Source organism: Tachyglossus aculeatus, chromosome 9 (genome assembly GCF_015852505.1).
Source record: "Tachyglossus aculeatus isolate mTacAcu1 chromosome 9, mTacAcu1.pri, whole genome shotgun sequence".
Lineage (NCBI taxonomy): Eukaryota > Metazoa > Chordata > Mammalia > Monotremata > Tachyglossidae > Tachyglossus > Tachyglossus aculeatus.
This window is the reverse complement of record NC_052074.1, coordinates 33,726,900-33,750,899: the sequence shown is the minus strand read 5'-3', so window position 1 is coordinate 33,750,899 and position 24,000 is coordinate 33,726,900. Positions and strand designations below refer to the sequence as shown.

At 47.1% G+C, this 24,000-nt stretch overlaps 1 protein-coding gene across 2 annotated transcripts in view; it reads right to left on the bottom strand.

Moving 5' to 3' along the window:
• Positions 1-19,470: 19,470 nt before the first annotated feature.
• LDAH (lipid droplet associated hydrolase) overlaps positions 19,471-24,000 on the bottom strand; it is a 209,495-nt gene continuing 204,965 nt past the window's right edge. For both annotated transcript variants that reach the window (XM_038751343.1, XM_038751342.1), the window contains exon 7: positions 19,471-19,807. In XM_038751343.1, coding sequence (XP_038607271.1) covers positions 19,616-19,807 — 192 coding nt within the window. In that variant the 3' untranslated portion in view covers positions 19,471-19,615. The remainder of the gene's footprint in view (positions 19,808-24,000) is intronic.

Here is a 24,000-nt window from a genome sequence, read left to right as displayed (position 1 = left end):
TGGCCCAGTTAGCTACCTGGACCATAAATTTCACCCTCCGGCTTCATTTCAAATGTAGGAAGATCTCGCCAAGGACAGTAGTGACCTTATTTAATCAAATCAACGGATTGATTTTCCTCCTTTAATTGGTATCGTTAGAGCGTTAATTGTTTCTGCATCTTGCTGTCCTGTGGACACGCGAATGAGGAAGTGAGATTGGTAGGGAGGTCTGAAATGGACCTGTCCCCAGCGGAGAGGAAAGACCGGGAAAAATAAATTGAGGGTTCAAAATTCTGTTTTCACAAGGCAGGGACGTCGGCCAAACTGTCCTAAGCAGAGTTCTATTAACTTTATGGCTTTCGTTAATTTAAGGCTCAGCTTTTCTGATCTGTAGTTTCAGTCACTCTTGTACAGTCCGTTTACGTGTGATGCGTTGTCCTATGATGAAAAATAAAAATCAGCGACCAGCAATAGTGAACTGTTCAAGCTTTGGATCCTTGAATAAGGGGGAGAAGTTTAAGGACTCGATTCAGTGTTCCTGGAAGTGAATCCCAGGATATTTAATGATTTAAAGCTTAAGTTTTAAAACTTTTTCTTTTTTAGGTGACTAGGCCAGAGTTTTTTCACTTGGGGCAGGGGGAGAGGAGGGAGGACGGGAATCTCAATTTCCCTTGATTTTTGATTTGGCAGGTTGGGGGCGGGGAGGGAGTTACCATTTTTAAAGTTTTCTTATCACAGTGTTTCTTATAAGACTCGCTCTTGAACTGTATGAGGAAGGAATTTCCTTTGCTGCATAATCATTAACTGTTAATCAAATAGGTCTTCTTTGAGCCTCTCCAAAGGGGAAAAGGCTAATGCAGTTATCTCTAACGGGGAATGTCCTTCTGCATTTAAGCCGGGGCATTCGTTCCTTTAAAAGATCAGAGCTGAGTCCTTCCCACTGAATCCCTGACCGCGGGGATTGGGGTGTGCGGGGGCGGTTAATTCAAAGCCTTACCCCCAGGTCTTGTCACCCAGCTCCAAGCCTTTCGGTGAGGCTTTACTGTGAGTGTGACTGGCAGTGGTCTAATACCGTCTGCTTCATGGGGAGAATCAGGTAATACTAGGATAAAATGACAGTTTCAGAGGAAAATGATCCAATCCAAGATCTGGACCTAGTCCCGCTCTTTCCTCTCCCCCTTTAACTTTTTGCCCTCTCCACCGTTCTTGCTGCCTAGGGGCAAATAGGCTCACTCCAGTAGGCTCACTCTAAATTAACTTTTGTTAATTTATATGCATGTATAGGTACCGGGCTTGCAACAGCTCTTTATTCCCCCCCTCCCACTCCACTTCAAAAGGGGCCCTAAGTAGGGAAACGACGGAGGGCGGGAGTTGAGCCTTTCTCTTCGGTTCACGTTCTCACGTGCCCGATACAGTGCTCACCAGGTACACGGTACAACAGTCTGCACACGGTTGAGTGTTCCCTAAACACTCTTAATGACGGCGATCGTTCTTTTCAACTCGCCCAGCGTCAATCGTTAGTGGAAAGGTGGCTATCTGCGAGCCCGGGTTCAATCGATCAGTTTATTGAATGCCTACCGTGCAGGGAGCGTCAAACTAAGTGCCTGGGAGAGTACAGAGTCGGTTGCCTCTTCCCTGCCTACAAGGAGCTCACAGTCTAGAGGGGGACAGTAGACATTTAGACGTTAAAGTGATTATGTAAGTGCTGTGGGGCGAATATCAAGTGTTTAAAGGGTAAAGATCCAACTGCCTAGGAGACTCAGAAGGGAGAGGGAGTCAAGGGAAGAGAGAGCTGAGGGGGAGGAAGGCCTCTAGCAGGGTTAGTGCTGTTGTAAAAGAGGGGCGCATTGTAACGCTTCTCAGATGATGCCGTCTCTGTTGTCTTGGGGGTGGATTGATTGAAAACTCAGGTGGCAGGTTAACATCTTTATCTAGACTCCTTTCAGGGACGAGGGGACGGGGGTAAGGAGGCAGGTGACCAGCAGAAGGAAAGAAGCCGTGAGTCTGTCCTGAAGGTTTTTGATTTCCTGTCCTTTGGTATGGCATCTTTCTTTCCACCATCCTCACTCTTACAGAGCCAAAGCCAATTCAGGAAGGTCGCTAGAAAGTACCGCGTTCAGGAAAGGTCAGCCGCCGGGCGGTTGCCCTGCGCAACAAAACTCGGCAGGAGGGGGGGCCCCGTGGGGCCCGTCCCTTCCAGATCCACTCTGGAAGGAGCCGGCCGCTCCACAGGGTGAGGCAGGGCCTCATTCCCCATCTTTGTAGATGGGTTTTTCGGAGCCAGTTTTGGCAAGGGGAAGGAGAGGCGAGATCGTCCCGGCCCTTGTGCTTGTCGGGATGAGGGGACTGCCGGAGGTCTGATGGGTTGCCGCTGAGGTGTGGGTGGACCTTAGGGGGACTGGCGAGACCGTGACAGGCCGAGGAGAGAAGCCCCTCCGGGAGAGGGGGAAACCATTCCCGGCTTCCTCGTGTGGGTGAAGGGAATTCCAAGCGGGGGGAAAAGAAGATTTTCTGAAGGCATCTTTTCTGTTCTCCATAGCCTAGGAATTTTGCAGTCATGCAGTCCTTGTCTCGGCGAGACTCAGTCGGTCAAGAATGTTTATTGAGCACTTTGTGCAGAGCAGTGTACCGAATACTTGGGAGAGAACGGTAGAGTCAGTAGACCTCCTCCCTGCTCCCAGGGTGCTTACAGTCTAGTGGCGGGGGGATAGGGGATATGTTGCCAATTTGTACTTCCCAAGCGCTTAGAACAGTGCTCTGCACATAGTAAGCACTCAATAAATACGATTGATTGATTGATTGATAGTCACAGAAATCAACTAAAGGTCGGGAAAAGTGACAGAGTTTAAAGCTAGTTACAAAAGTGGGACGTGTGGGGATTTTCAACGTTAGGTTCTCTGCCGAAAGCATCTTCAAGCATTTCCGTCCTCTAGGCATCCTGCTGGAGAAACTCCCATTCTCTCCCAAGGATTTTTCCCAAGGGAGGTCAGGGGGAATGTTACATAGGATGGTGGGAGTGAGTATAACTTGCCTGGTCACACCTGAAAAGGCAACCGCGCAAAGTTTCGGTATGACCGTGAGCAGTGGAAAACGCCAAAAGGAACCGAGCACGCTTTCTGAACTCTTTGAATGAAGAACCAGATCGGTGCCATTAGCGAAAAATATTTTTTCGTGGATTTACAAACGATTGGAAAATGGGAGTGATTTTTACCCAATCACTTAAAGTTTGAAAACTACAACCAAGTGACAGACAGATCATCATCATCAATGGTATTTATTGATCTCTTACTGTGTGCAGATCGTCGCACTAAGCGCTTGGGAGAATATTTAGAGTACAGTAGAGTTGTAAGATACGTTCCCTGCCTGCAACAGGCTTACAGTCTAAAAGGGAAGCCACCGGATACTGACTTTGGCAAATTTGGGGAGACCATTCCAACAGAAGCTGGGTGACCGACGCCAATAGATTGTCATTGCAGTGGGAACAAGGAGTGTACTGCTACAGTAAAGCTTGGTCATAAGTGCTTAGTACAGTGTTCTGTGCATAGTGTGCACTCAATAAATACCATCGATTGATTTCTCCCTGAAATGCACAGGCTGCTGCTGCAGAGGCCCAAGGAAGTTATTGCCAAAACTGGAGAAGGTGATGATGGATGATTTCTCTATCAGAACTTCAGGACTATTTAGGTTCACTTAATTCTTAAGTTAAAATATCGGTGGTGTTTTGGGTTTTTTGCCAAAAAAAGTCCAATTTTCTCTGTAAAACTTGGGAAAGGAGACCCACCTAAGGGAAAGGTTTTTGAAAATCCCCACCTTATCGAAAAGCTCTGGAAAAAGCTCCCCCACCCCGTCACTGAGGCAATCCTGGGAAGAGGGGGTGGTATTTTTGAAAAACACTGAGCTCAATAGACAGTATTTCCTAAATTTTGTTGTTGATTTTTTTGTCTAATCAGGTAGAGTTCTTTTTTAAGAAAATGGTATCTGCTAAGCGCTTACCGTGTATCAAGCACTGTTCTAAGTGCCGGGGTAGATGCAAGTTAATCAGGCTGGATAGAGTCGCTGTCCCACCTGGGGCTCACGGTCTTAAGTTAGGAGGGAGAGCAGGTCTTCAATCCCCATTTCACAGTTGTGGAAACTGAGGCCCAGTGAAGTTAAGTTGATTTGCCCAAAGTCGCACAGCACGCTGCTGATATCTCACCTGCACGCAGTTGATTTTTCAACTTTAAGTTCTCCGCCGAAAGCATCTTCAAGCATTTCCGTCCTCCACGCGTCCTGCTGGAGAAACTCCCATTCTCTCCCAAGGATTTTTCCCAAGGGAGGTCAGGGGGAATGTTACATAGGATGGTGGGACTGAACTTTCAGTGCCTCTGTAGAAATCAGCCTTAATTCCTCCCTCACCTGCCCCAACACGTCGTAAGATGTAGCCATTTGGTGTTTTGGGAGGCGAGCAGCCTGGCTCCTCTAAGGACTTGGAGGGCCATGCTATTAAAGAGGCATAGTTAGGCTAAAGTGATTTTGCTCCTGAGTCAAGAGGAGTTATTGGAATGATACAAGAGTAAAATGCTAGCCCACTAGAAGCCAAGCGTTATGCTGAAATCTGGCACTCCAAAGTCGTATTTGCCTCGATCCTCGCATTGAATAGTTGTGTTTCCAACCGGTCTGTTTCCCTCTTATTCGTGAGCAAAAGAAAAGAGAGTTTTAGCGTCTCCGAACATCATTTCTAAGGCTGCCATTTGCCAAGAGCGCATGGACATTCAGGAAATTGAAAAAGGGAAGGGCTTTCTGATTTACATTGGGTACGTTTTTTGACAATTCTGAAGCCCAGGAGAGGTCTGCAGGCTCACCTACACCCATCATCATCATCATCAATCGTATTTATTGAGCACTTACTGTGTACTAAGCGCTTGGGAAGTACAAGTTGGCAACATATAGAGACAGTCCCTACCCAGCAGTGGGCTCACAGTCTAAAAGGCAGCCTCTCCATGGAGCTTAGAGGTGCGTCAGTCACATCTAGAAAACACTAAATTTGGAACCAAAGCAAAGCAGGTCCGTTTATGACGGACAAACTGAGGCTTCCTGTTTCCAAAGAAAAGAGAGTTTACAGCAAAGGCCGGGCTGGGTCCTCGGGATGTCAAACGGCTCTCACGAAATGGCATTCGGCAGAGCCGAGAGTAAACACAGACGAATCGGAAACATACGGATTGAGTCTTCCCTGCCGCACCCATGCCCAGGCTGACGAACGGAAGGGGGAAAGGGCAGGGAAACACCCTTGGGGGTTTGGACGTCTCCCGAACCGTCTCGAGAAGGACACGGCTCCGTCCGGCTCCCCCCCTGCCCGGTCTGCGGCCGAAGGGTTTGGCTCGAAAGAGCTTCAAGGAGAGCCGAGCATTGGGGAAAACGGCCTGTCGTGATCCAGGCTACGAGAGGGGCTCGGGGTGGCTTTCCTGAGAGGTAACAGCCTGGCGGGAGTTGGCGTAGAAGTCGGGAAGGATTGAGAATCATTGGGACATTGGGTTTGGGGCTCTCACGTTTTAAACCGGCTGCGTGGACGTCTGGAAATTATGCGTTGGTCACGGGACACGTGTAATCTTCGGACGACTCCTGGCCGACGTCCTCGGTCTTCCACACTGGGCCTTGTGGCCCCGGGGCTCTTGAAGCCACGCTAAGGTTTGGGCTGAGTTTCTGGGAATCAGATGGTGCCCTCCAAGCTGCAGAGTGAGGTAAAGAACTTGTCATGGTGCATTTAGCAAGTAAAAGTGGAAAAGGGGAAAAAAGTGTCGTGCGCTGTGGGGAATGCATTCCCCGGCTGGGAGCACTGAGCATTTGGATCCAGGAACAGACCGTTTGGAGAAGGGAATTTCCCCAGTGCTCTCCTCTCTGGATAAACCCGCCGATTAAACACCCGCTCAGCCGAATGATTGCATTTCTGGGCTTTCCCTAAACCGGTGCAAGCAGCTTTTATGGTATTTTTTTTTCTTCCGTAAGCGATCTCAGCTCGTGTTCTGAATTTCGCCTGGTATTTATTTCTGCCAAACAGAAAGTTAGTGCTTTTTAACAAGGATTAGCACAGTGGCTGCTACCCCTCACCCCACTTTCAGCAGAAATCAGGAAGGGGAAGGAAAACGTTTTAGTATCTTTTGGGGAATGAATTAAAAGCGTATCTTCTAATCGCGAAGGCATTTCTGCACATTGTCTGCGTGGGATTAATTGCGTCACCGTGGTGACCAGGCTCGGAATGGTGACATTCACATTCAGTGTGAAAAAAGTAAATATTGTTAGCATTACCAGCTTACTGTTTGTCGCATCCTCAACCCTGGGTGTCTTTCACGTTCAATCTGTCAAGTAGGTAGAGTGTTTTGGTGGGTGAAAGGACCCAGACGTATTTTCCCTTTAGGCCTGAGAGCCAAGTGGCCAGCTCTCCAAACAAGAGGTGGTTTACCTACAGAGTTGAGCTCTGCCTCCTAATCGGTAGCGAAGTCTGTCTGCGGTGGGAATCCGTTCTGTTTTCTCACCGTTCCCCTTGACTCTGCAGCCAGGGTGGGCGCGGGGCCGGGGGGCTGAGGATAGCGAATCTTTCCGACAGATAACGTGAGGGGAACTCCACGGCCGGTGACCGCCTCACTTCACGCGGTCCCCTAGAGTCAGGCTCACCGGAGGGGGGAGGTTCTGCCTACCCTGGGATGGTCTCGGCCTAGGTCATCCCATCACCACCACCACCACCACCACTACCCTGCCCTTCAGCCCGAGCCTAATCCGATGTGGAGGGGCCGAGAGGGTGGTCCAAAACATGTTGCAGGCGGCCTCCTGGACAGGGATCATCCCCACCCCATCCCAGGCTCTCCCCTGGGGTACCAGGGCCCGTCAGGCTTTACCCCCTCCTTCCCCCACAGGTCACGGTCCTGGTGTGGCGTCTTACGTGCGATCCCGCAAGAGCCAAAGGCTAGGGGCTGTCTTGGTCTTCTCGGCCCATCTAGTGGCATTTTGGTAATAATTGGTGGTGGACTTAGTACAGTGCTAAGCGCTTAGTACAGTGCTAAGCGCTTAGTACAGTGCTGTGCACACAGTAAGCGCTCAATAAATACGATTGATGATGATGACTTCTAATCCTGCAGCATTACCTCCCCGATTTTTTGTCACGGCAAGGGGAACGGCGCGAGAAAGCCATTCGGGAGGCAACTCTGAGAGGAATTCGTGTAAATGCAGCATGTCTGTATTCTAAAGGTCTGTTAGACTGTACATATTGAATTGTAAATGAACTGTAAAACAGCAAGCTATATTTTCGTGAATATATTATATAGCGGTCTATATATTTGTTAAATAAACATGCCTGTATACACTTCATTAACCCTTTTAATATTTTGTACAGATAATTTTATTAAATATTTTATTGATACAGTCCGGGTCGATTTGTCTTTTGAGCAACTCAAACGCGTTTCGTCTTCTTGCCTCGGTCTGAATCCCTTGCTAGGCGGGGTTGGTTTCGGGACGCATTTCGACGGGAAAACGAAGGGAAGGTTTTGTCTTTTTCAAGTACAACTGCCACAGCTTCATTGTAAGAAAAGGTTTCGGCCAGTGGGCCTACCGAAACGATCGGTCTATCCTATAGAGTGATTTTAAATGATATCAAGTTGAAAGAGTTATTCTTATGGGAAGACTCCTCCTAGCTCTGCTTCTACCATGCTTCGGGTGCCTCACATTTTAAGAGTAAGATTTATGCGGAAAATCAGTCCAGAGGGAACTAAATGAATTAAGCTTGTTCTAAACAAACAGTAGTCTCCCCCGATACCTTAAAAAACTGGGGAAGAATATTTGTGGATGAATCAAATTTGTTACGGGGATACTTTCCCTGTCAATCCAAACCCAAGTTAAAGAAAAAGATTTTTGGCTGATACATACATAGGCCAATAAACATAGTTTAAAATAACCAATGCCACAATGATTTTTATGGTTAAGTGCTTACAGTGTACTAAGTGCTGGACTATATATGACAAAATCTGATCAGATCAATCCCTTAAGTGTTTTATGCCCCAGCTCCGCAGTACTTATGTAAATATCCTTATACTCTATTTCCCGTATCTAGAATTTATTTTAATGTCTGTCTCCTCATGTAGATTGTAAGCTCCTGATGGGCCAGGATAACATCTGCTGACTCAGTGGTACTGTTCTTTCCCAAGTGCTGCTCAGCTCAGTACTCTGCGCACAGTAAGTGCGCGACAGATACCGGCGCTTAGAACAGTGCTTTGCACATAGTAAGCGCTTAATAAATGCCATCATCATTATTATTATCTATTGATCGATGGGTCACAGACCCTGTCCTACATGGAAGGGAGGACAGATGCTTTACTGCCATTTTACAGACGAGGAAACTGAGGCACAGAGAATTTAAGTGACTTGTCCAAGGGCACACATTAGGCATGTGATGGGATGAGGACCATGTCTCTCGCTTCGCTGTCCTGTGCTTTTTGCCCTGGGCCATGCTGCTGCTCGTTAAAAACAGGAGAGTTTAGAACCCTGGGCGTATCCTGATTATTCCTCTGAAGTCCCATGGTGTGAATGCAACTCTCATCATATGGGAAGCCCATTCCCATAGAATAAAAACTGGGAGTCAGAAGGATCTGGGTTCTAATCTCTGCTCTGCCACTGTTGGCTGTGTGACCTTGGGCAAGTCACTGAACTTCTCTGTGCCTCGGTAACCTCATCTGTAAAACGGTGATTAAGACTGTGGGACATGGGCTGTGTCACATCTCCAGTGCTTAGTATAATGCCTGGCACATAGTAAACGCTTAACCAATACCATGAAAAAATGGGTAAATATGATATCCTTACCATATAAGCACTTAGTACACTGCTCTGCACACAGTAAGCGCTCAATAAATACGATTGAATGAATGAATGAATATTTAAATATGGTAAAAATGTAGACTGTAAGCTTCGTATGGACAGGAAGTTTGACTACCAATCCTGTTGTAATAATAATGGTGGTATTTGTTAAGCGCTTACTATGTGCCAAGCACTGTTCTAAGCACCAAGTGCTTGGTACAGCGCTCTACACGCAGTAAACACTCAATAAATACCATTGATTGATATGCTGTGAAGAGAATCTCCCAGCATGGGCTTTTCAGAGCAGTTACACGGACTAATAGTGACTCTCCAGTGACTTTCCCCAACTGTCCAGAACATGCATTATCGCTTTCAGGGGATTGCTCTCGCTCGGGAAAGGATTTTTCCCCGCAGACCGTGGCACTGACCTGCCGGAAAGCTCTGCTCTGTGTGTGTGTGCATCCCTCCCTCCCCATTGCAGGATTTTTCAGGAAAGAAAACCTCGGAGTCTCTAAGCAGCTCCGGGGCCCCGGCGGGGGTGAGGGACATTAAGAGAAATCCAGGGATATACCCTACCAACCAGTCCAGGGTTTAGAAAGAAATCTCCCTCCATTGGACTCCCCCTTTTCCCTCCGTCCCCTGCCCCCCAACACACACACACACTCTCTGTCTGCCCCCACCATATTCCCCAACTGAGAGCCATATTTCCTGTTGTCCTGGGTTTGCCCAGATTGTATTCTTTCAAGAGCTTAGTAGAGTGTTGTTGCCACAGCGCTCCATAAATACCATTGATTGATTGCCCTTCCTGTCACCAGCATATCCAGCACAATGACACCGGAGCAAGGTTTTGTTTTTCGGTCAATCAGAGATATTTATTGAATGCTTCCTGTGAGCAGAGCCCTGTACTCAGCGCTTGGAAAAGAACCATACAACAGAGTTGGGATGTGTTCCCTGCCCACAGTAAGATTATGGTCTGGAGGTTTTTCCTTCTCTTCAACCTGAACCCCCCCTCAGGGTGAGCTTGTTTAATCCCATAGAGAATGGCAGATATCCCTTTGTTCTGAAGCCTGTCATTCTTCATCATCCACAAAACGTTTTCCATCAAAAGCCTGCCCTGTGCAACCGAACCCACTGCTTGTTCTGTACAAGAGAAGAAGACCTGGTCCCCGACATGAAGACGTCCCTCCAATGGCAGAGACAGAACAAAACGCAGGCAAGGTGAGTGAGTGTTTGGATCGAAGAGCGGTGTTAGAGTTGTGAATCTCTGGAAGAGCCAGTAACGGAATTGGACGGTGCTTTCGGCCTGCTAGGGCAGCTGGAGTGGACGCCACTTGGGCTTATTCCATTTGGGAAGACTTCGCATAGGAGGGAAGGGTTTAGACAAACTTGGGGGAAGGGGTGGAGGGATGGAGACCAAGGCCTTCTAGCCTGTCGTCTGGGTCCATCTACTTGCTTGACTAGGGCCTGGCCCACTGCAATCTCCTCCTGAGACCCAATCATCATCATCAATCGTATTTATTGAGCGCTTACTATGTGCAGAGCACTGTACTAAGCGCTTGGGAAGTACAAGTTGGCAACATATAGAGACAGTCCCTACCCAACAGTGGGCTCACAGTCTAAAAGAGAATGGAGAAGGATGCGTATTCCTCTTGAAAAACTTGACATTTGCCCAAGAAAAATCATTTTTTCCTCACCTACCGAGCCCCAAATACCTTTGTGTCTGCACGCGTGTAAAACCACTGATGGCCAAACCGCGTGGACGTGCGGATATTTGCAAACAACAGGATGCCAGATACCATAATCGCAGACAGGTGCTTTGTCTACTGCCAGGATGGAGGAAAAAAACAGATGTTTTCTGAAGTCAATCAGCTTGGATTTGGACACCACGGAGCTCCCACTTCTCTGCAGGTGTGCCTGATGCCCCGTGCGTGGACCCTCCGCACAATCCCTGGGTCACATTTCCATCTGATGGGGCTGGAGTTTTCTCTGGGTATCCAGGGAAGCAGGGGTCGGAGGGTGGAGAGGAGGAGGAAGAGGAGGAGGAGGAAGGGGGGGTGTCTGGCACCATGTTGCAGGGTTAGTGGAGGACCTTTGGCCCGAACGCTCTAGGAATTTCATTCAACAGTTTAATCCCTACTGTCCCAGAATGAGATGTCGCGTCTCGTTGCCGGGATTCCCATTTGTCTGTGTTACCAGGGTTAGTATTCGTGAAATCATACAACCCACGTTTTGTACTTATTAGTACCCCAATTCCAGAACCTCTAATTGCAGAAGCGAGTAATCATCATAGTTCCATCGAGCAAGTGGTGCCCTTCTTCCAACTCAGAGACTGCCAGCATATGATGCTGTTAACTTTCTAGTCAAACTGACCCAGCTGTACACCATTAGGGTCAGGGCGGAAAGAGAAAGAATGATTTTGCCCTCAGAGCCTGTGGATTCAGTCCATCAGGATCAAAGAGCCCTTGCATTTCATCAGGACTCACCTGGTGACTCTTTTACCGTGCACCTACCCTGGGCTAGGGCCTGAACTGAGCAGAAACGAGGCCCGGTTCTCCCTCCTCCAGGGGCCCGGAGTTCGTTCGGCTTCTAAGGTAAGTTAGGCTGGAGGTGGCTATCCTGGCCATCGGCTTTGAGCCTTCCGATCGGTTCACGGGGCCTCCGGGGGCTTCTGGCTGAATAGACCTCCTCCCCCTCCCATCCTCTCCTCCCCCTCCCATCCTCTTACTGTGGGGGTTTCCCAAGGTTCAGTACTTGGTCCCCTTCTGTTCTCAATCTACACGCACTCCCTTGGTGACCTCATTCGCTCCCACGGCTTCCACTATCATCTCTACGCTGATGACACCCAGATCTACATCTCTGCCCCTGCTCTCTCCCCCTCCCTCCAGGCTCGCATCTCCTCCTGCCTTCAGGACATCTCCATCTGGATGTCTGCCCGCCACCTAAAGCTCAACATGTCGAAGACTGAACTCCTTGTCTTCCCTCCCAAACCTTGCCCTCTCCCTGACTTTCCCATCTCTGTTGACGGCACTACCATCCTTCCCGTCTCACAAGCCCGCAACCTTGGTGTCATCCTCGACTCCGCTCTCTCATTCACCCCTCACATCCAAGCCGTCACCAAAACCTGCTGGTCTCAGCTCCACAACATTGCCAAGATCCACCCTTTCCTCTCCATCCACACCGCTACCCTGCTCGTTCAAGCTCTCATCCTATCCCGTATGGACTACTGCATCAGCCTTCTCTCTGATCTCCCATCCTCGTGTCTCTCTCCACTTCAGTTCATACTTCATGCTGCTGCCCGGATTATCTTTGTCCAGAAACGCTCTGGGCATATTACTCCCCTCCTCAAAAATCTCCAGTGGCTCCCAATCAATCTGCGCATCAGGCAGAAACTCCTCACCCTGGGCTTCAAGGCTGTCCATCACCTCGCCCCCTCCTACCTCACCTCCCTTCTCTCCTTCTACTGCCCAGCCTGCACCCTCCGCTCCTCCACCGCTAATCTCCTCACCGTACCTCGCTCTCGCCTGTCCCGCCATCGACCCCCAGCCCCCGTCATCCCCCGGGCCTGGAATGCCCTCCCTCTGCCCATCCGCCAAGCTAGCTCTCTTCCTCCCTTCAAGGCCCTGCTGAGAGCTCACCTCCTCCAGGAGGCCTTCCCAGACTGAGCCCCTTCCTTCCTCTCCCCCTCGTCCTCCTCTCCATCCCCCCCATCTTACCTCCTTCCCTTCCCCACAGCACCTGTATATATTATATATGTTTGTACATATTTATTACTCTATTTATTTATTTTACTTGTACATAGCTATTCTACTTATTTTATTTTGTTAGTATGTTTGGTTTTGTTCTCTGTCTCCCCCTTTTAGACTGTGAGCCCAATGTTGGGTAGGGACTGTCTCTATATGTTGCCAATTTGTACTTCCCAAGCGCTTAGTACAGTGCTCTGCACATAGTAAGCACTCAATAAATATGATTGATTGATTAACAAGTACCACAATTCTTCTTTTTCTTATTGTCCTTGGTGATAACCGTTTGCAACCATCCAGTCCTCTAAGAGTTGTTCAGGGGCTTCATCTTGTTGTAGTTTGCCTGGTGAAGTGGATCTGTGCAGGGGATCATGTAGCTTAGGTAACGAGTCAGTCAGTTGCATTTACTGAGCACTTACGGTGTGCAGAGCACTGTACTAAGCTATTGGGAGAGTGCAATATAACAATATAACAGACACATTCTAAGCCCACAGTAAGCTTATAGTCTAGAGGGGGAGACAAACACTAATATAAATATAAATAATACATTACAGATATGTACATAATTACAGGTAGGTACATAATTAGGAGTTGGGGTCAGGTCTGACAGAATGGGACCCTTTCACCTGGGATTAGTAGCAGCAGAAATGCTTGTTGTGGGTAGGGAAGGTGTTTGTTGTTGTACTCTCCCAAGCGCTTAGTATAAGTGCTTTGCCCACAGTAAGTGCTCAATAAATACGGCGGAAAGAATGAATGAATGAAATATATATGAGTGACGAAACTAAGCTATGGGTTTGGGTTTGAGAGGAATAAAAGAATCTCATCTAAAGCGGGATTCTCTCCAACAGCTCAGGAGGGAGTGAAAACCTGCTTTGGAGAATCCTCCCTTGGGAGTGGGTTGGGAAAAATTTTCAGTCTTCTATGTGAATGACCACACGGGTTGGTTGTCTGTCTCTGGATATAAGTCCAGATGCCAATCAATCAATTAATGGTATTTATTCATTAAATCGTATTTACTGAGTGCTTAAGGTGTGCAGAGCACTATACTAAGCGCTTGGAAAGTACAATTCAGCAACAAATAGAGACAATTTATTCAATGCTCACTGTGTGCAGAGCTCTATACTAAGAGTTTGGGAGATTATAATACTAACCTTGATTCTACCCCAGCGCTTAGAACAGTGCTTGGCACACAGTAAGCGCTTAATAATAATAATGATGACATTTGTTAAGCGCTTACTATGTGCAAAGCACTATGTGCTGGGGGTGATACAAGGTGATCAGGTTGTCCCACATGGGGCTCACGGTCTTAATCCCTATTTTACAGATGAGGTAACTGAGATTCAGAGAAGTTAAGTGTTCAGAGAAGTTAAGCCCAAGGTCACACAGCAGACAAGTGGAAGAGCCGGGATTAGAACCGATGACCTCTGACTCCCGAGCCCGTGCTCTTTCCACTGAGCCCCGCTTAACAAACACCATCACTATTATTAGATACAATCGCAGCCCACAAGGAGCTGACAGTCTAGAGGGAGAGGAAGACACTAAAATAAATTACATTTAAGGGAAATGGGAGAGCATAAGGATATGAACATTAAGTGCTACAGGGTTGCGGGTGGGGTGAACAGCAAGGGATATAGATCCAAGGGCGTAGTGACACAGAAGGGAGGGTGAATAGGGGAAATGAGGGCATAATCAGGGTAGGCCTCTTGGAGGAGATGGGATTTTAGTAAGACTGAATGTGGGCAGATTGATGGTTGGTCTGTCAGACACAAACAGGGAGGGAGTTGCAGGATGTGGGCGAGAGGTCTATAGCGACGTAGACGAGGCTGAGGTACAGTGAGTAGGTCGGTGTTAGAGGATTGAAGTGTGTGGGCTGGTAAGTAGTAGGAGAGCAGCGACGTCGGGTCGGCGGAGGCGAGCTGATTGAGCGGTTGGGGATATCCCGCTTTGGGTTGGGCGGATGAGGGGAGTTTCCCGAGGAATGGAAACCTGGGGGAGTGGGGTGGATCATGAAGGTGGGCTCCGATCATCAGAAACATGGAACCGGCTGATTCCCTCCCAACTGAGGTGGGAATGGGAAATGCAGGAAGGGGACCTGGTTCTGGAAAAGCCAGCCTCCCGCCTAGCCGAGGCACAAACTCGATGGGGAAAGAAAGCAGCATTCGGAGCGGCTCCGGCCGGGGCCTCGGCTCAGTTCCCAGGCACCACCAGGCTCGTGCTGCCAGACAGGCAGGCCCCCCCACCCCCTCAACCCTTCCCAGACACGGAAAGGGGATCTTGAGAGGTTTTAAGGTCCAGAATGGAGTGGTCAAACATCCTAAGAGACGGGGGGATTGCACTTGGCCTCGAGGGTCCTCCCTGTGTGAGCAATGTGGAGACTCCGCCCTCACACCCCCATGACCAACAGAAAACCAGTGTAGCCCCGGGGGGAGGCTCGGAAGACCAAAAAGTCTGTATAAAATAACGGGGACTGCTCTGATACCCTATTTAAGCTAGGCCATGATGGGTGACTGTGGGTCTGAGGCCATGCTCACATGTGCCACTAAGCCACACTGCTTTCCCCAAGCACTTAGTACAGTGCTCTGCACACAGCAAGCTCTCAATAAATACAACTGAAACCCCTCTTCCCCCAAGGCACCACGGTGAGCAGGTGGAAGGCGCAGCCAGGCAACTCTCAGCACAGACCTTGGTGATAGGCCTTCCACATCCGGGATTTCCTTTTCCCTCCGTCCCCCTCCCCGACCCCCCAGAAAAATTATAGGATGAACCTGAATCAGCCAGGAGTCATTTCCCACTCTGACCTCTCCCTTAGCCTGTGAGCTCCATGTAGGGCAGGGATGATGTCCAATCTGATTATCTGTCACATAATAATCTGATAACCTGGCATGTCACTCCCCTCCTCAAGAATCTCCAGTGGTTGCCTATCAACCTTCGCATGAAACAAAAACTCCTCACTGTTGGCTTCAAAGCTCTCCATCGCCTTTCCCCCTCCTACCTCACCTCTCTTCCGCACCCTCCGCTCCTCTGCCACTAACCTCCTCACTGTGCCTCGTTCTCACCTGTCCCGCCGTCGACCCCTGGCCCACGTCCTACCTCTGGCCTGGAATGCTCCTCCCTCCACATATCCGCCAAACTAACTCTCTTCCTCCCTTCAAAACCCTACTGAGAGCTCACCTCCTCCAGGAGGCCTTCCCAGACTGAGCCCCCCTTATCCTCTGCTCCTCCTCCCCTCCTTATCGCCCCTACTCCCTCCCTCTGCCCTCCCCCTCCCCACAACACTTGGGTATATTTGTACATATTTATTACCCTATTTTATTGATGATGTGTATATATCGATAATTCTATTTATTTTGATAATAATAATAATAATAATGGCATTGTTAAGCGCTTACCATGTGCAAAGCACTGTTCTAAGCGCTGGGAGGATACAATGGGATCAAGTTGTCCCATGTGGGGCTCACAGTCTTAATCCTCATTTTACAGGTGAGGTAACTGAGGCTCAGAGAAGTTAAGTGACTTGCCCAAGGTCACACAGCAGACATGGTGGAGCCGGGATTCAAACCCATGACCTCTGACTCCAAAGCCCATGCTCTTTCCACTGAGCCACGCTGATGGTATTGACACCTGTCTACTTGTTTTGTTTTGCTGTCTGTCTCCCCCTTCTAGACAGTGAGCCCATTGTTGGGTAGGGACTGTCTCTACATGTTGCCGAATTGTACTGTCCAAGTGCTTAGTACAGTGCTCTGCACACAGTAAGCGCTCAATAAACACGATCGAATGAATGAATGAATGAATCTGGTATCTACCCCAGAGCTTGGCACGTAGTAAGCCCATCACAAATACCATTATCATCATCATCAATAACTTGGAGAGACTCTAGCACCAGGCTGTCACCCCAGGGGTTGAAACTAGCCAGGACGTAGGGGTGTTGGGGTCGGGGGAGGATGGGGAGAAGCTGGATTGGTTTGGTGTCTATTAACCAAGTGGTAAGGCTGAAGGTAATAAAAGGGGGGCTCTCTGCTGCACTGGGTGCTTGTCTAGAATATTATGCCCCAGCAGGTGAAGGGCAGTGTGTGGGATGTCCTTGGGTTGTGTCTTTGAAAAGACTAGACCTGTAAACTCGAATCTCTGTGGGTGATCCCTTTGGCGCCTGCTACCCATCGCCAAGTACAGGCCGTGTCCTCGGGAGGGGGAATGCTAACATACGATAACAGGCAGAACATTTTTCGGCCAGATAGACAGAATTGACCAAAATCCGGCAGCTTAAAAATTTCAGTTAAACTTTAATTTTACAAGTGAAGTAAGAAGATATTTTAAAAGATCAATCAATCAACAGTATTTATTGAGCCTCTACTGGATGCGGAGCACCATACTGAGTGAGTGAGTACAGCTGAGGAAGAGTCGTGGTCCCTATCCTCAAGGCCCTAACTACGTAAGAGGAGAGACTTCTTCTCTACTTCTTCACTCTCTGGCTTCTCCAATTATAGCAAATTCCATTTCTTTGAAATCAAAATAACCCCATATTTAAGGTGGGCCTCTACAATCTGATGTTCAAGAATGGAAAAAGGATTTCTCCATTTATCTCTGGGACAATCTCTCACTGGAAGTCCTCCCCACCTAGTCATCTCTCTGCTTATCTTTCCATTATTTTCATTAAATGAGTTTACAATATACTTTTATTTCACTCACCCACAAAGAAAGAGAAATGGAGGAGACAGTAAGCCCCACAGAAATTCAGATATTTAGGGACCTGGTCGATGGTAGAGGCAGACAAGAACAACAAAAAAGTTCGGAAACACCAATCAAGGAGAATAAAGAACTTGATATTCTTTTCCCAGCACAGCCCTGGATTCTTCCTCCTCTTCTAACCCTTGTTTGAGAGGGGAAGACAGGAGACAGAGAGGAATACCCTTAATTGAGTGCTTTGAGTACAAATTCTTACTGTGTTTGGCTTTGATTTTTATTACTAAGAGCAGACCCAGAGCCTAATTTTGGTTTCAGAGCACTAGGATGCTCAGTCTTGAGGGCATCAATCCGATGGCATTTGAGCGCTTACTGTGTGCAGAGCATTGTACTAAGTTCCTGGGAATATCCCAGAAGCCAAATTCACTTCTGCTCTGCCACCAAAAGCTCCTTTTCAAGGCGTCAGTGTCCGGGCTGTGTTTGGTGCTGTGTAGGGGAGGGAGATACAGCGGAGGAGAGAGTGCTCTCTGTTAGTTTAAAATAGCTCTCCCCACTGCGAGGAGCTTGGAAGTCAAGCCAATTGATGCTTTTATTTTTTTTTTAATGGTATTTAAGTGCTTACTATGTGCCAGGCACTGTACTAAGTACTGGGACAGATACCACAGAATTAAGTGGTATTAGATTACTCCAGAGAGCAACAAAGCTCTACGGTTTAAAATGCGATCTGAATGAAGCTACTCTGAATAGCTCAGTACAGTTAGTTGATAGGGTTGATTGAAACTCAACTGTTAATCTCCTGTCTGATCAGGAAGGGGCTCAAGCCGCTTGTCTTTCAAACGTCCACCGCCCCTCACCTGGAGGCCCAGTGTTCATCCAGTCAGATGCGTGAGAAGGTCTGGTCCCCTTCGGGAGAGCCCTGTGGAGATGCCTCCTGTTTACAGAAGCAGAAGAAAGATCTGTCCAGCCTGACTGACCTCAGGGAGTCCAGTTCAGTGTAAGGCGGTATTTTGAGGGCCGACGCAGGCCCTCCCTTGGGCATATCGGCCCCCCTCCCGCCCAGCCCCTGCAGTTCAAATCTGGGGACCATTAACACAAGAATTCTTATCGACTTGGACAGCTGGGTAGAGATGGGCTCGGAGATAACCCCGGAGCTTCCACATAAGGCTCCATAAATCAACACTCAGGATTGTTTCTGGAAGTGAACTAACTGTTAAGAGAGTGAGTGCATGTGTGTGATTTCTACGCTGATGCCTTTTTGGTGAGCTAATGAAGCTTATTCGCCTATGGTCAGGAGGAGTTCATTCCACAAAAAGGCATTTTATAAAAGCCAATGAGCATTATAATAATAGCCAGGGAGTCACTTGGAATTCTAAAGTTTTGAGACCTAGTGATGTGACTGCCATATGCACTCAACTGACCAGGCAAAAATCACCTGCTCACAAATGACTCCAGCATCATCTCCCCTACCCACGACGTGGTCTATTTTCGCAGCATTTTTTTTTCGTATTTTTTAAGCCCTTACTATATGCCAGGTACTGTACTAAGCGCCAGGGTAGATAGGAGCAATTCAGGTTGGACACAGTCCCTGTCCCACACGGGGCTCACAATCTTAAATCCCCATTTAATAGATCAGGTAACTGAGGCCTAGAGAAGTGAAGTGACTTGCCCAAGGTCGCACAGCAGACGTGGCGGAGCCAGGCTTAGAGCCCAGGTCCTCTGAGTCCTAGGCCCTGCTCTTTCCACTAGGCCACACTCCTCTCCCCGTTTGAACTGAACTGAATTGAATTTTAATTGGCCATCACTGTCTGAAATGTCCCCCAGACTTAGGTCTGCCCCGACAAAGCTGGAAAACCTGTGAGTACACAATATTCCAACTACCTCTTCATTTTATAGTCTTCAGATCACTTTCATCCTCCAATTAGGAAACATTTTGTCCTTCTGTTATTTCTATTTTACTACTTTAAGAAGCCTTTTCTCCTCCAGGCTCTTTCATATAAATTATTCGTGCTCTCAGTATAGTTTTGGCCTGCAACTTCCCTCTCTCCCAACATATCCAGGCCCCAGGTGACTTGTCTGAAAAAGGGGGGCATCGAACACGCCAATTTGGTGAGTGGTGAGTGGTGAGTTTGGAAGTTCAACAGGCCCTATAAAGTTATTGGAAAGTGTTTCTATAAAATTTATGGAATGAATGTCGAAAGCCTCCAAAGCATTTCTATGAAGTCATATTATAAGGATTAGATTCCTTCAAGCCAGGTGATTCTTATTTTACCCTTTATAAAGAGGAATAGTAAAAACGAAAATCCATCGTCTACTGTTAATAGTGATACCAGAGTCAGGTCAATCACAACCTACTGAACATCATAAGCTTTTGACTCAATGCACTTTCCCATCCAGACTAGTTACAAGTGGAACAGATCATCTTTTAACCAGTCTGACACCATGTCAGCCATTTCTTGGCTATGATGTAAGATAAAGGCATGAGGTAATCCTTTCTCACAGAGTCGAATGTCTCCTTCTGGGAAGTCCTTCTTGATGTCTTCAAAGTACTCGACTGGACACCAGGGGTCTTTGGCACCGTAGTAAAAGGTAAGCTAAAAATCAAGAAACAAATATTTCACATGAGAAAGATTTCAAGCAGTGATCAAAGGTCTCTATTCACCTAACACCAATTTCTGCTCTTTCCTAAAATTTATTTTCTAAGGATTTCACTAACTTGAACCAAAGAGTGGATATGGAAGAGAATCGGTGGGATTTATTGAGCACTTACTGTTTGCAGAGCACAGAACTAAGCACTTGGGAGAGAACAACAGAGTTAGTAAACAAGATCCCTGCCCTCAAGGGCCTTAGAGGGATCGTCACTTTTGAAGTCAATTAAGAAGCCGTGTGGCCTAATGAAAAGATCACGGGCTGGGATTCAAAAGACCTGGCTCTGCCACTTGCCTGGTTTGTGACCTTGGGCAAGTCCCTTAACTTCTCTGTGCCTCAGTTTCCTCATCTGTCAAGTGGGGATAAAATATTACTCCCACCTGAGACTGAACCCCTTGTGGGGCAGGGACTCTGACTAACCCATCATATCAATCCCAGTGCTGGGTACAGTGTATGGTGCATAGTAAGCACTTAACAAATACCATATCATTATTATTATGAAGAGTAATAATTTCAGACTCTAAAATAATTTACAAACAGGAGGAAGGATCAATCAATCAATCAATTGTATTTATTGAGCGCTTACTGTGTGCAGAGCACTGTACTAAGCGCTTGGGAAGTACAAGTTGGCAACATATAGAGACAGTCCCTACCCAACAGTGGGCTCACAGTCTAAAACGGGGAGACAGAGAACAAAACCAAACATACTAACAAAATAAAATAAATAGAATAGATATGTACAAGTAAAAAAAATAGAGTAATAAATATGTACAAACATCTGGAGATGTTTTCTCCGGAGATGTTCCGGAGAAAGTACGGCCACGGAGTCGCTAGGAATCGGAAACGACTCGACGGCACGTAATGATGATAAGAAGGTGAGAAGCAGGGCGGCCTGATGAGGAGCGGTGTTGTCTAATGGTGTCGCTCAGTGGAAAGAGCCAGTGGAAAGAAGAGGAAAAGAGGATTCAATCTTGAGTTAGTGCTTAAGGAACACATTGTATAAGGTAGGTATATAAGTGTTATGGGAAGCTGTAAATACACTAATGTGGAGGTGGCACAGAAGTGGCAAAGAAGCAGTTGGACTCTATTTGGCCGGGTTAGAAATGAACTGGGGATGGACTCCTGGAGGAGATGCAATGTCAGGAGAGTTTTGAAGACGAGGGAAGCTGAAGGGGCAAGGGGGTTGGAGGCTGGGAGAGATGAGAAATGAGAAGGTAGTGTAGTGAGAGGAATGAAGAGTGCAAGCTGGGGCGTGTGGGAGAAGAGAGTGGATAAGTAGGATGGAGAGATCTGACGATGCCTATAGCAAATTTTCAGAAATTTCTACTTGACGTGCAGCGGAATGGGTGACCATTGAAGGTTTTTGAGGAGTGGGGAGACATGCGCAAGACAATGTTTTCAAAAAATGATCTGGGCAGCAGAGTGTAGGTATGGCCCGGAGGAGAGGCACCAAACTGGACGCAGGGAGATCAGTGAGGGGGCTGATCCTGTAGTGAGGCTTTGCCAAGTGCCTGCTGGCCATTTAGATGAAGGAGAACGGGCAGATCCTGGAAACACTGTGGATGTCATTCAGACAGATGTGGGATCAGATTGAACGTGAGGTTTGAAAGAGAGGGAGGAGTCCAAGTAAATGCCAAGGTTGTGCTCCTTTAAGAAGGGGAAGATGATAGTACTGTCAGCTGTGATTGAAACAGCTAGATGGAGGAGAGGATTTGGGAAGGAAGATGATTTTTGGTTTGGAAATATTGAGCTAAAGGTGTTGGGAGGGATATCCATTTGGAGATGTCCTGAAAGAGGAAGAAATGGGAGATGGCAGATGAACGAAGGAGAGCAGTTGGTCAGGCTTAGCCACATAACCACTGGAAGCAGCGTGGCTCAGTGGAAGGAGCCCGGGCTTGAGAGTCGGAGGTCATGGGTTCTAATCCCGGCTCTGCCACTTCTCAGCTGTGTGACTTTGGGCAAATCACTTAACTTCTCTGTGCCTCAGTTCCCTCATCTGTAAAATGGGGATTAAGACTGTGAATCCCACGTGGGACAACCTTGATTACCTTGTATCCCTCCAGCGCTTAGAACAGTGCTTGGCACATAGTAAGCGCTTAACAAATACCAACATTATTATTAATAAAACAAAGGAAACTCAAACTATTCTCCCAAGACCCATCACATTCATTCAAAAAGGATATCAACAATTATAATCTGGGGTGATCAATCAATCAATCAATCAATCGTATTTATTGAGTGCTTACTGTGTGCAGAGCACTGTACTAAGCGCTTGGGAAGTACAAGTTGGCAACATATAGAGACAGTCCCTACCCAACAGTGGGCTCACAGTTTACAGTTATCATCTAGGGTGATGATAACTATGGCATTTGTTAAGTGCTCACTGATAGACAAGCACCATTTCTAAGCACTGGGGTAGATACAAATGCTTAGTACAGTGCTTTGCACAGTAAGTACTCAATAAATACAACTGAATGAATGAATACAAGTTAATCAGATCGGACACAGCTCTCGTCCTATATGGTACATTTACACCTGCTTTAGCCTAGGAATTGAAAATATATATCTAAAAAATAAGATGCCTTCACCGACGTACCTTAATGAACTCATCAAGTCTGGAAACAGGATAGTAGCCTACAAAGGGGGAGTCCAATCCTCAACGACAAAATCACATCTGGGCCAGAGTTATTTAACACGTGTTCACTGGGTGCTTCGAGGAAACATTCTTGAAGAACGGCAGTATTTCTCAAGATTCCTTCTCTAGAAAACACCACTTGATTGATTCATCATTCAATAATGTAAATATTATTGAGTGCCCTTTACTGTAGTAGTAGTTGTGACAGTAGTAGTAATAATAATAGTGGTAGTGGTATTTTGGGGGGCACTGCACTATAGTAGGTGCTTGGGAAGTAAAGAATAAAGAAGTGACACAGTCCCTGCCCACAAGGAGCTTACACTCTAAAAAGGGGAATCAAACATAGAAATGCTTTTAAAATAAATCGAGTGAACTTGATTGAGTAAATCAAGTGCATATTGTGGGAAGAGCACTGCACCACGTGCTATAGAGAATGACAAAGGAAAAGAAGATCAGTCTTCATAAGAGCTTACAATGTAGTGGACCACAGAAGTATATTTTATCCTCTACCCTCCCCAAAGCCCATTTCTTTTCATCTCATATTTGTTGACTAGTATATTTTGCTGGGGGTTTTCTATATTTTCATAATAATAATGATAATAATAATAATATCAATGGTATTTCCTGAGATCCTACTGTGTACAATGCCCTATACTAAGCCCTTGGGAAGACACAACACAAAAGTAGTGTTGCTCTCTAGGATTTTATAATCTACTCGTTCCTTTAATCTGAATATTTTTCTGCAGCACTATTACATCCTCATTTTATCCTCATAATACGCCTGAAGAGACAAGTAGTATAATCCCCATTTAGAGTCGAGGAAACTGAGGCAATGAGGGTAGTGAGCAAGCTAGTGGCAGCCCTGGGATTAGAACCCAGTTCTCCTGATTCCCAGACCCGTGCTCTTTCCACTAATCTACACCACATCCTAGGTTTGGGTCACAAAATGTCCACATTACACTCTAGGTTAATTAATTACTTAATGTGTTACTTTAGGAGCTAGATAAAAGACCTTAAAATCCATAATTTATTTATTTATACTAATGTACATCTCTCCCTCTAGACTGTAAGTTCCGTGTGGGCAGGGAACAGGTCTACCAACTCTGTTTCACTGTTTTGTCCCAAGCGCTTATTGCAGTGCCCTGTATACGGTAAACACCACTGATTGACATACCAGAAAAGCTTTGTTAGCTAGCTGTCTTGAGAAACAGTGTGACCTGGTGGATACAGCATGGACCTGGGAATCAGAAGGTCCTGGGTTCTAATCCCAGCGCCGCCAGGTGTGCCAGGTGTGCCAGGTGTGACCTTGGGCAAATCACTTAACTTCTCTGTGCCTCAGTTATCTCCTCTTTTAAAATGAGGATTAAGACTGTGAGTCCCATGTGGGAATGGACTGTGTTCAGCTTGATTAGCTAGTATCTACCCCAGTACCTAGTACAGTGCCTGGCACATAGTAAGTGCTTAAATACCATTTAAAAATAAAGAGGGAAAGAAAGGGGAGGA